The sequence below is a fragment of the Ranitomeya variabilis genome, chromosome 2 (genome assembly GCF_051348905.1).
Source record: "Ranitomeya variabilis isolate aRanVar5 chromosome 2, aRanVar5.hap1, whole genome shotgun sequence".
Classification (NCBI taxonomy): domain Eukaryota; kingdom Metazoa; phylum Chordata; class Amphibia; order Anura; family Dendrobatidae; genus Ranitomeya; species Ranitomeya variabilis.
Window position 1 is genome coordinate 613,805,592 of NC_135233.1, and position 12,946 is coordinate 613,818,537.

Consider the following 12,946-nt stretch of genomic DNA (forward strand, 5'->3'; position numbering starts at 1 on the left):
GCACCGGAGCAGGAGGCTCAACCGAAGGAACAACGGGCACCTCATACCTCCGCAATAACGACCGATGGAACACATTATGAATAGCAAACGATGCTGGGAGATCCAAACGAAAAGATACAGGGTTAAGAATCTCCAAGATCTTATAAGGACCGATGAACCAAGGCTTGAACTTAGGAGAAGAGACCTTCATAGGGACAAAACGAGAAGACAACCACACCAAGTCCCCAACAAGAAATCGGGGACCCACGCGGCGACGGCGATTAGCAAACTGCTGAGTCTTCTCCTGAGACAACTTCAAATTGTCCACCACCTGATTCCAAATCTGATGTAGCCTGTCCACCACCACGTCCACTCCAGGACAATCCGAAGGCTCCACCTGACCAGAGGAAAAACGAGGATGAAACCCCGAATTACAAAAGAAAGGAGAAACCAAAGTAGCAGAACTAGCCCGATTATTAAGGGCAAATTCGGCCAGTGGCAAAAAGGCAACCCAGTCATCTTGATCAGCAGAAACAAAACACCTTAAATAAGTTTCCAAGGTCTGATTAGTTCGCTCCGTCTGGCCATTCGTCTGAGGATGGAATGCAGACGAGAAAGACAAATCAATGCCCATCTTAGCACAAAACGTCCGCCAAAATCTAGACACAAACTGGGATCCCCTGTCAGAAACGATATTCTCCGGAATCCCATGCAAACGAACCACGTTCTGAAAAAATAAAGGGACCAACTCAGAGGAGGAAGGCAACTTAGGCAAGGGTACCAAATGAACCATCTTAGAAAAGCGGTCACACACAACCCAGATAACGGACATTTTCTGTGAGACAGGGAGATCTGAAATAAAATCCATGGAAATGTGCGTCCAAGGCCTCTTCGGGATAGGCAAGGATAACAACAACCCACTGGCCCGAGAACTGCAAGGCTTAGCCCGAGCACACACTTCACAAGACTGCACAAAGGTGCGCACATCCCTTGACAAGGAAGGCCACCAAAAAGACCTGGCCACCAAGTCTCTAGTACCAAATATTCCAGGATGACCAGCCAACACAGAAGAATGGACCTCGGAGATGACTCTACTGGTCCAATCATCCGGAACAAACAGTCTTTCTGGTGGACAACGATCAGGTTTATCCGCCTGAAACTCCTGCAATGCACGTCGCAAGTCTGGGGAGACGGCGGACAATATTACCCCATCCCTAAGGATACCAGTAGGCCCAGAGTCTCCAGGAGAGTCAGGCACAAAACTCCTGGAAAGAGCATCTGCCTTCACATTCTTTGAACCTGGCAGGTATGAAACCACAAAATTGAAACGAGAAAAAAACAACGACCAACGAGCCTGTCTAGGATTCAGACGCCTGGCAGACTCAAGGTAAATCAGATTTTTGTGATCAGTCAAGACCACCACACGATGTCTAGCACCCTCAAGCCAATGAGGCCACTCCTCAAATGCCCACTTCATGGCCAAAAGCTCCCGATTACCCACATCATAATTGCGCTCGGCGGGCGAGAATTTTCTAGAAAAGAACGCACATGGCTTCATCACCGAGCCATCGGAACTTCTCTGTGACAAAACCGCCCCCGCTCCAATCTCGGAAGCATCAACCTCAACCTGAAAAGGAAGTGAAACATCTGGTTGACATAACACAGGAGCAGAAGAAAACCGGCGCTTATGTTCCCGAAAGGCCTCCACAGCCGTAGGAGACCAATTAGCAACATCAGCACCTTTTTTAGTCAAATCAGTCAAAGGTTTAACAACACTGGAAAAATTAGTAATGAACAGACGATAAAAATTAGCAAAACCCAAGAACTTCTGAAGACTCTTAACAGATGTAGGTTGTGTCCAGTCACAAATCGCCTGAACCTTGACGGGATCCATCTCAATAGTAGAAGGAGAAAAAATGTACCCCAAAAAAGAAATCTTCTGGACTCCGAAGAGACATTTTGAGCCCTTCACAAACAGAGAATTGGCCCGCAGGACTTGAAACACCTTCCTGACCTGTAGAACATGAGACTCCCAGTCATCAGAAAACACCAAAATATCATCCAAATACACAATCATAAACTTATCCAGATATTCACGGAAAATATTGTGCATAAAGGACTGAAAGACTGAAGGAGCATTAGAAAGTCCAAAAGGCATTACCAAATACTCAAAATGGCCCTCAGGCGTATTAAATGCGGTTTTCCACTCATCACCCTGCTTTATCCGCACAAGATTATACGCACCGCGAAGATCTATCTTAGTGAACCACCTAGCCCCCTTAATGCGAGCAAACAAATCAGTCAATAATGGCAATGGATACTGATATTTGACTGTAATCTTATTCAGAAGGCGATAATCTATACAAGGCCTCAGGGAACCATCTTTTTTTGCCACGAAAAAAAAAACCTGCTCCCAGAGGGGACGAAGATGGACGAATATGTCCCTTTTCCAAGGACTCCTTAATATAATTCCGCATAGCAGTATGCTCTGGCACTGACAGATTAAATAAACGACCCTTAGGGAACTTACTGCCAGGAATTAATTCTATAGCACAGTCACAATCCCTATGAGGAGGGAGCGAATTGAGCTTAGGCTCCTCAAAAACATCCCGATAGTCAGACAAAAACGCAGGGACCTCAGAAGGAGTAGATGAAGCGATTGAAATCAGAGGTGCATCATCATGAACCCCCTGACATCCCCAGCTTAACACAGACATTGTTTTCCAATCCAGGACTGGATTATGAGTTTGTAACCATGGCAGACCAAGCACTAGTACATCATGTAAATTATACAGTACAAGGAAGCGAATCACCTCCTGATGAACGGGAGTCATGCGCATGGTCACTTGTGTCCAGTACTGTGGTTTATTCATAGCCAATGGTGTAGAGTCAATTCCCTTCAAAGGAATAGGAACTTCCAGAGGCTCCAGACTAAAACCGCAGCGTTTGGCAAATGACCAATCCATAAGACTCAGGGCAGCGCCCGAATCCACATAGGCATCGACGGAAATGGATGACAGTGAACAAATCAGAGTTACAGACAAAATGAACTTAGACTGCAGAGTACTAATGGCAAAAGATTTATCAACCTTTTTTGTGCGTTTAGAGCATGCTGATATAACATGAGCTGAATCACCACAATAAAAACACAATCCATTTTTCCGCCTATAATTTTGCCGTTCACTTCTGGACTGAATTCTATCACATTGCATAGTCTCAGGTGCCTGTTCAGAAGACACCGCCAACTGGTGCACAGGTTTGCGCTCCCGTAAACGCCGATCAATCTGAATGGCCATAGCCATAGACTCATTCAGACCTGTAGGCGCAGGGAACCCCACCATAATATCCTTAATGGCCTCAGAAAGACCATCTCTGAAGTTTGCAGCCAGGGCGCACTTATTCCACTGAGTAAGCACCGACCATTTCCGAAATTTTTGACAATATACTTCCGCTTCATCATGCCCCTGAGAGAGGGCTAATAAAGCCTTTTCAGCCTGAATCTCCAGGTTAGGTTCCTCATAGAGCAATCCCAGTGCCAGAAAAAACGCATCCACACTGAGCAATGCAGGATCCCCTGGTGCCAATGCAAATGCCCAATTCTGAGGGTCGCCCCGCAGGAAAGATTTTACAATCTTGACCTGCTGAGCAGGGTCTCCAGAGGAGCGAGATTTCAAAGAAAGAAACAATTTGCAATTGTTCCTGAAATTCAGGAAGGTAGATCTATCTCCAGAAAAAAACTCTGGAATAGGAATTCTAGGTTCAGACATAGGAGTGTGAACAACAAAATCCTGTATGTTTTGAACTTTTGCAGCAAGATTATTCAGGCTGGAAGCCAAACTCTGGACATCCATGTTAAACAGTTAAGGTCAGAGCCATTCAAGGGTTAAGAGGAGGTAAGAAGCAGCTAGACAGCAATTAAGGGCTAGGCAGCAAAACTCTGAGGGAAAAAAAAAAAAAAATTCCCTTCAACACTTCTTTTTCTCCTGCTTCAGCCCAAACAATTAACACTTTGTGGGCCGGCTATACTGTCATGTTCCCAATGGCAGGGAATTAAACACATAACACGGGCAAAAACAGGACGAGCTCTAGGGTGATGGAACCTGAGCTGACCGCGATCCTGAACCTCAACACTCAACTAACAGCAGCCGGGGAACGTTCCTGGGGGGACTCTAGACGTCTCGCGCCAGCCGGAGATCTAGCTACCCCTATCAGAAGAATCACAGACCTATCTTGCCTCCAGAGAAATATTCCCACAGAAATAGCAGCCCCCCACATATAATGACGGTGAAATGAGAGGAAGGCACAAACGTAGTTATGAAAACAGATTCAGCAAAATGAGGCCCGCTTAAGCTAGATAGCAGAGGATACAAAAGGTGAACTGCGCGGTCAGCTTAAAACCCTTCAAAATACCATCCTGAAATTACTTGAACTCATGTGCCAACTCATGGAACATGAGTGGTAATTTCAGCCCACTAGAGCAACCAGCAGCAGAGAATTACATATCTGCAAGCTGGACTAAAAACATGAAAGCAAACATGAAACAGGGAAATCCAGACTTAGCTTGTCTTGAAGGCCTAGGAGCAGGTAGCAAAGGTAACAGAGACACACTGATACATTGATAGCCGGCAAGGGAATGACAGGAAAGCCAGGTTAAATAGGAAACACCCAGCCTCTGATGGACAGGTGGAAACCAGAGACCGCAACCCACCAAAGTCACCCAGTACCAGCTGTAACCACCAGAGGGAGCCCAAAAACAGAATCCACAACAGAGGTGGACGCTTCTGATAATGCTTTGGGGGCTATTCTCTCCCAAAGAACTGGAGAGAAGGGTCTGCTACGTCCTTGTGCTTTCTTTTCCCGTAGACTAACCTCAGCAGAGAAGAATTACGACGTGGGAGACAAGAAATTGCTGGCTATTATTGCGGCTTTCAAAGAATGGAGGCATCATCTGCAAGGATCTGCACAACAGATCATAGTGCTAACTGACCATCGCAATTTAGAGTTCCTTAGATCCGCTAGATGTCTTTCTCCTCGTCAGGCTCGTTGGAACTTATTTTTAAATCAATTTAACTTTGTTATCTCGTACCGCCCAGGTTCTCGTAATGGGAAGGCTGATGCTTTATCCCGAATCCATGCTGCGGATTCCGTACCTGGAGCCCCGTCCAAGACCATTCTATCTGATGCCAATTTCATTGGAGTTATCCACGATCAGGACTTGTGGAAGGAGTGCAGGGAGGCCTATGACGGTGATGTATTTCTGGCCAACCCACCTGTGGATATTAATCTTGTCCTTAAGGGTGGCATGTGGTTCAGAGATTGACGTATCTACGTCCCGGAGGTCATCCGTCTGCAGATCCTCAAGTTGGTACATGACTCCCAAGTTGGCTGGTCACAGGGGGGTACAGAAGACACAAGAGTTCCTGAGCCAATTCTTCTGGTGGCCAACTTGCCTGAAGGATACCAAGGACTATGTTCTCTCTTGCGAGGTATGTGCTCGTTACAAGACTCCTCATGTGGCACCTACGGGTCTTCTACAACCATTACCTGTTCCGTCCCACCCTTGGGGGTCTATATCAATGGACTTTATTGTGGAGCTGCCTACATCGGGGGGCATGAATACAATCATGGTGGTAGTTGATCGCCTGACTAAAGCTGCTCATTCCGTGCACCGGCCTCCCCTCAGCTAAAGATACAGTGAACTTGATTATACAGAATGTCTTTCGGTTGCATGGGGTTCCGCATGAGATAATCTCTGACCGTGGAGTGCAGTTCACTTCAAGATTCTGGAAGGGGTTTTGCTCTGCACTCAATATTAATGTCTGTCTCTCTTCCGCTTACCATCCCCAAACAAATGGTCAGACTGAGCGTACCAACCAGATGCTGGAACAATATCTAAGATGCTATGTCAGCCATCTCCAGGATGATTGGTTGGAGTTGCTGCCATTAGCCGAATTTTCATATAACAATTCTCAGAGCGCCTCCAATAAATTTACACCTTTCTTTGCCAATCTGGGTTATCATCCGTTATCATCCGTGTATCTTACCTAGGTCTCCAATTAATTCTCCGGTTCCGGCAGTGGAGGAAAGGCTGACTGCGATGAGGCAAAATCTGGAGGTTCTGAAGGAATCCCTGACCACAGCTCAAGAACGTTATAAGAGATCGGCTGACAGATTCCGTAAACCTGCACCCATGTTCAAGGTAGGAGATTCTGTGTAGTTAGCAACTAAGAATCTGAAGTTCCTTCACAAAAACTTGGACAGAAATTCATTGGCCCTTTCAAGATCAACGGTATTGTGAGCTCTGTGGCCTGCCAGCTAAAGCTGCCTAGGACTATGAAGGTACATCCAGTTTTTCATGTATCTTTACTAAAGCCTGTATCTCCTAATACCTTCCAGGGACATGTTGTGCCACCTCCGCAGCCTGTGGTGATTGATGGGCAAGAACAATTTGTGGTGGAGGAAATTGTTGATTCCAGGATTCGCAGGAATCGGCTCCAATATCTGATAAGATGGCAGGGATATCCCCCTGAGGAAGACTCTTGGGAACCTGTGGAAAACATCAATTCCCAACAGAAGATTTCTCGTTTTCATCAGAGATTCCCTGAGAAACCAGGTCCAGGATCGTCCTGAGGCCGCTTCTAAGGAGGGAGTAATGTCAGGACTCTGAACATTTTTTATTACCTTTTTGTGCATTACTGCCCTTTTCCAAGATGGCGTCTTTGGTCTCATGTGCACTGTGTCTTCCTGCTATAAAACTCCACCCCATCCTTCAGTCTGTGCTAGAGTATTCTGCCTTGCATCCAGCTCCTGACCTCTGGTGACTCCCTGGCTATATACCTGCTCCTGTGAACCTGTGGGGTTATCCTGCTACTCTGCTCTGAGTTCCTGCGGCATACTCCAGTTCCAGTAATCCTCCTTCATCTGCTGCTCGTGTTTACTTCCATCTGCATTTGCTAGACATGTAAGCTGTTTCTGCTCTGCAAGAACCTGAGACTATTACCCAGACCTCCCTGGTTGAGCTAAGATATTATTTGAACTGCCTTATAAGCATATCTATCTGTGTTTTGGACTAAGCAAGGGCTTATTCGTGTCAAGTATCCTCAAGAATAATTGTGCTTCATAGACTTTCTGCATGATTGCATTTTCCTCTGAAGTTTCGTATAGACTGCTGAGCTGCATTTGATATTTGCAACAAGTGTTGTGGACTTGAGTTTCTCTCTGCACCTGTTTGAATCACCGTGTGATAATATAGACTTTACCGCTTATAAAACTGTGTCCTGTAGTTGTCTTGTTCCACGCAAAGAGTGTCCTGAGTTATCCCCTATAATTATTACAAGTGTTCCCTGTATACGGAGGGTCTTGTGAGGTATTCCCGGTATACGGAGGGGCTTGTGAGGTGTTCCCTGTATACGGAGGGTCTTGTGGGGTGTTCCCGGTATACGGCAGGTCTTGTGAGGTGTTCCCTGTATACAGAGGGTCTTGTGGGGTGTTCCATGTATACGGAGGTCTTGTGAGGTATTCCCGGTATACGGAGGGTCTTGTGAGGTGTTCCCTGTATACGGAGGGTCTGGTGGGGTGTTCCCGGTATATGTAGGGTCTTGTGAGGTGTTCCCTGTATACGGAGGGTCTTTTGTGGTGTTCCCGGTATACGGAGGGTCTTGTGAGGAGTTCCCTGTATACGGAGGGTCTTGTGAGGTATTCCCTGTATACGGAGGGTCTTGTGAGGTGTTCCCTGTATATGGAGGGTCTTGTGAGGTATTCCCTGTATATGGAGGGTCTTGTGAGGTATTCCCTTTATACGGAGGGTCTTGTGGGGTGTTCCCTGTATACGGCAGGTCTTGTGAGGTGTTCCCTGTATACGGAGGGTCTTGTGAGGTGTTCCCTGTATACAGAGGGTCTTGTGAGGTATTCCCAGTATGCGGAGGATCTTGTGGGGTGTTCCCTGTATACGGAGGTCTTGTGAGGTGTTCCCTGTATACGGAGGGTCTTGTGAGGTATACGGAGGGTCTTGTGAGGTGTTCCCTGTATACGGGGGTCTTGTGAGGTGTTCTCTGTATAAGGAGGGTCTTGTGAGGTATTCCCGGTATACGGTGGGTCTTGTGAGGTATTCCCTGTATACAAGGGGTCTTGCGGGGTGTTCTTGGTATACGGAGGGTCTTGTGAGGTATTCCCGGTATACATGGGGTCTTGTGGGGTGTTCTCGGTATACGGAGGGTCTTGTGAGGAATTCCCTGTATACGGAGGGTCTTGTGAGGAATTCCCTGTATACGGAGGGTCTTGTGAGGAATTCCCTGTATACGGAGGGGCTTGTGAGGTATTCCCGGTATACGGGGGGTCTTGTAAGGTATTCCCTGTATACGGAGGGTCTTGTGAGGTGTCCTCTGTATAAGGAGGTTCTTGTGAGGTATTCCCGGTATACGGTGGGTCTTGTGAGGTATTCCCTGTATACAAGGGGTCTTGTGGGGTGTTCTTGGTATACGGCAGGTCTTGTGAGGTGTTCCCTGTATACGGAGGGTCTTGTGAGGTATTCCCGGTATACGGAGGGGCTTGTGAGGTTTTCCCTGTATACGGAGGGACTTGTGGGGTGTTCCCGGTATACGGCAGGTCTTGTGAGGTGTTCCCTGTATACAGAGGGTCTTGTGGGGTGTTCCATGTATACGGAGGTCTTGTGAGGTATTCCCGGTATACGGAGGGTCTTGTGAGGTGTTCCCTGTATACGGAGGGTCTGGTGGGGTGTTCCCGGTATACGGCAGGTCTTGTGAGGTGTTCCCTGTATACAGAGGGTCTTGTGGCGTGTTCCCTGTATACGGAGGTCTTTTGAGGTATTCCCTGTATACGGAGGGTCTTGTGAGGTGTTCCCGGTATACGTAGGGTCTTGTGAGGTGTTCCCTGTATACGGAGGGTCTTGTGGGGTGTTCCCGGTATACGGAGGGTCTTGTGAGGAGTTCCCTGTATACGGAGGGTCTTGTGAGGTATTCCCTGTATACGGAGGGTCTTGTGAGATGTTCCCTGTATATGGAGGGTCTTGTGAGGTATTCCCTGTATATGGAGGGTCTTGTGAGGTATTCCCTTTATACGGAGGGTCTTGTGGGGTGTTCCCTGTATACAGAGGGTCTTGTGAGGTATTCCCAGTATGCGGAGGATCTTGTGGGGTGTTCCCTGTATACGGAGGTCTTGTGAGGTGTCCTCTGTATAAGGAGGTTCTTGTGAGGTATTCCCGGTATACGGTGGGTCTTGTGAGGTATTCCCTGTATACAAGGGGTCTTGTGGGGTGTTCTTGGTATACGGCAGGTCTTGTGAGGTGTTCCCTGTATACGGAGGGTCTTGTGAGGTATTCCCGGTATACGGAGGGGCTTGTGAGGTTTTCCCTGTATACGGAGGGACTTGTGGGGTGTTCCCGGTATACGGCAGGTCTTGTGAGGTGTTCCCTGTATACAGAGGGTCTTGTGGCGTGTTCCCTGTATACGGAGGTCTTTTGAGGTATTCCCTGTATACGGAGGGTCTTGTGAGGTGTTCCCGGTATACGTAGGGTCTTGTGAGGTGTTCCCTGTATACGGAGGGTCTTGTGGGGTGTTCCCGGTATACGGTGGGTCTTGTGAGGTATTCCCTGTATACAAGGGGTCTTGTGGGGTGTTCTTGGTATACGGCAGGTCTTGTGAGGTGTTCCCTGTATACGGAGGGTCTTGTGAGGTATTCCCGGTATACGGAGGGTCTTGTGAGGTGTTCCCTGTATACGGAGGGTCTGGTGGGGTGTTCCCGGTATACGGCAGGTCTTGTGAGGTGTTCCCTGTATACAGAGGGTCTTGTGGCGTGTTCCCTGTATACGGAGGTCTTTTGAGGTATTCCCTGTATACGGAGGGTCTTGTGAGGTGTTCCCGGTATACGTAGGGTCTTGTGAGGTGTTCCCTGTATACGGAGGGTCTTGTGGGGTGTTCCCGGTATACGGAGGGTCTTGTGAGGAGTTCCCTGTATACGGAGGGTCTTGTGAGGTATTCCCTGTATACGGAGGGTCTTGTGAGATGTTCCCTGTATATGGAGGGTCTTGTGAGGTATTCCCTGTATATGGAGGGTCTTGTGAGGTATTCCCTTTATACGGAGGGTCTTGTGGGGTGTTCCCTGTATACAGAGGGTCTTGTGAGGTATTCCCAGTATGCGGAGGATCTTGTGGGGTGTTCCCTGTATACGGAGGTCTTGTGAGGTATTCCCTGTATACGGAGGGTCTTGTGAGGTGTTCCCTATATACGGAGGGTCTTGTGAGGTATACGGAGGGTCTTGTGAGGTGTTCCCTGTATACGGGGGTCTTGTGAGGTGTTCTCTGTATAAGGAGGGTCTTGTGAGGTATTCCCGGTATACGGTGGGTCTTGTGAGGTATTCCCTGTATACAAGGTGTCTTGTGGGGTGTTCTTGGTATACGGAGGGTCTTGTGAGGTGTTCCCTGTATACAGAGGGTCTTGTGAGGTATTCCCAGTATGCGGAGGATCTTGTGGGGTGTTCCCTGTATACGGAGGTCTTGTGAGGTATTCCCTGTATACGGAGGGTCTTGTGAAGTGTTCCCTATATACGGAGGGTCTTGTGAGGTATACGGAGGGTCTTGTGAGGTGTTCCCTGTATACGGGGGTCTTGTGAGGTGTTCTCTGTATAAGGAGGGTCTTGTGAGGTATTCCCTGTATACAAGGGGTCTTGTGGGGTGTTCTTGGTATACGGAGGGTCTTGTGAGGTATTCCCGGTATACAAGGGGTCTTGTGGGGTGTTCTCGGTATACGGAGGTCTTGTGAGGAATTCCCTGTATACGGAGGGTCTTGTGAGGAATTCCCTGTATACGGAGGGTCTTGTGAGGAATTCCCTGTATATGGAGGGTCTTGTGAGGAATTCCCTGTATACGGAGGGGCTTGTGAGGTATTCCCGGTATACGGGGGGTCTTGTAAGGTATTCCCTGTATACGGAGGGTCTTGTGAGGTGTCCTCTGTATAAGGAGGGTCTTGTGAGGTATTCCCGGTATACGGTGGGTCTTGTGAGGTATTCCCTGTATACAAGGGGTCTTGTGGGGTGTTCTTGGTATACGGAGGGTCTTGTGAGGTATTCCCGGTATACAAGGGGTCTTGTGGGGTGTTCTCGGTATACGGAGGTCTTGTGAGGAATTCCCTTTATACGGAGGGTCTTGTGAGGAATTCCCTGTATACGGAGGGTCTTGTGAGGAATTCCCTGTATACGGAGGGGCTTGTGAGGTATACGGAGGCTCTTGTGAGATATTCCCTGTATACGGAGGGTCTTGTGAGGAATACCCTGTATACGGAGGGTCTTGTGAGGAATTCCCTGTATACGGAGGGTCTTGTGAGGTGTTCCCTGTATACTGAGGGTCAACTGAGGTATTCCCTGTATACGCGGGGTCTTCTGAGGTATTCCCTGTATACGGAGGGTCTTGTGAGGTATTCCCTGTATACGGAGGGTCTTGTGAGGTATTCCCTGTATACGGAGAGTCTTGAGATATTCCTGGTATACAGAGGGTCTTGTGAGGAATTTCCGGTATACGGGGGGGTCTTGTGAGGAATTTCCTGTATACGGGGGGTCTTGTGAGGTATTCCCTGTATACGGAGGGTCTTGAGGAATTCCCTGTATACGGAGGGTCTTGAGGAATTCCCTGTATACGGGGGGTCTTGTGAGGTGTTCCCGGTATACGGAGGGTCTTGTGAGGTGTTCCCGGTATACGGAGGGTCTTATGAGGTATTCCCGGTATACGGGGGGTCTTGTGAGGTGTGAGAGCGGGGAAGGCAGCATATATCTTTGTGTGTACAGCAGATTGTTAGTCTTAAAAATAGTGCTGACTTGTCCCATAAAGTCTGAGAACATTTCACGATGTATTTATATAGAGAGATTTATTTTTATAAAGCCCAGTCATCTGTAGGGAATAATGTGGAGCCTCCATTATTATTACTGGACACAGAGCTGGAAATACTTTCCAGATCTTTGGTTATGTCATCATTTATTTTACAGGAATCTTTCAGAGAACGATGTGAGAGGGGCCGACATGATGACAACAGTGCGACAGAGGAAGAGGATTAACGCGTCTGAGCAAACTCACAACAGCAGCCATACTGACAAAACCTCACCGCCGAATGTGAGGGGGGGATCCAGTAAGTAATGTAACATGAGCACACCGCTGTGCCACGGTCTACAGATAGAAACTAATCTACATAGGAAGTGCAGTCACTAGAGTCATACTCTATTATACCCCAGAGCTGCACTCGCTATTCTGCTGGCGCAGTCACTGTGTACATACATTACATTACTGATCCTGAGTTACATCCTGTAGAAATTTTATTATAAAAATGAAAAACATAACAATAATAATAGCAGAAAACATAACAAACATATTAGCCAGAAAATAATCAGTATACTGAACACTGGTCCAGCCGCTCATTCTCTCCTCTCACACATATTATACAGTATATACAGAATAATAATTACTTTGATCTTCTGGTCCGGTCACCAAACAAAATAATAATACCAAATAAAATAAACAATGGCAAACAAAAACTATATACATGAACTTTTTTTTTTTTTTTTCTTTTTTTTAAGCTTTAAATAAAATAACCACAAATTAAACAAATATATACAATACTAACCTATGCTCCATTCCCAACCCCCCGCACTGACCTGAGAGCTGGTCCTGCGTCTCATGCCTTAGTCCATGTCCAACGTCCATAGGCCAGATCAGGCAGTGCCAGTTTTCCCCCAAACAACCCAGTGTCCCATAGACCCACAAGATAATCCCACCTCCCCCCTTTTCCCACCACCCAACCTAACACGTACACCCAAATCTATATCCCCATATACAATATATACAGCAGCACACACCACAATAATTGCAAATCACGAAGCCCAAGTTCGGCGCCTGCAGCCCTACATCACTGTATAATGATCAAAAAAAACAAAAATCTACAGTGTCAGCTGCAGCCCACCACCAGGA

The 12,946-nt window shown here is 47.4% G+C and overlaps 1 protein-coding gene and 1 long non-coding RNA gene across 6 annotated transcripts in view; one reads left to right on the forward strand and one right to left on the reverse strand.

The window, feature by feature from the left end:
• DPY19L3 (dpy-19 like C-mannosyltransferase 3) overlaps positions 1-12,946 on the forward strand; it is a 131,297-nt gene that overhangs the window by 22,657 nt on the left and 95,694 nt on the right. For all 5 annotated transcript variants that reach the window (XR_013221696.1, XM_077288740.1, XM_077288742.1 and 2 more), the window contains one exon: positions 11,971-12,110. Coding sequence is in view for 4 of the 5 variants with exons in the window: in XM_077288740.1 (XP_077144855.1) it covers positions 11,971-12,110 (140 nt within the window). In the remaining variant the exon portion in view is untranslated. The remainder of the gene's footprint in view (positions 1-11,970; positions 12,111-12,946) is intronic.
• LOC143807324 (uncharacterized) overlaps positions 1-12,946 on the reverse strand; it is a 96,088-nt gene that overhangs the window by 16,983 nt on the left and 66,159 nt on the right. The gene's annotated exons all lie outside the window — the stretch shown is intronic.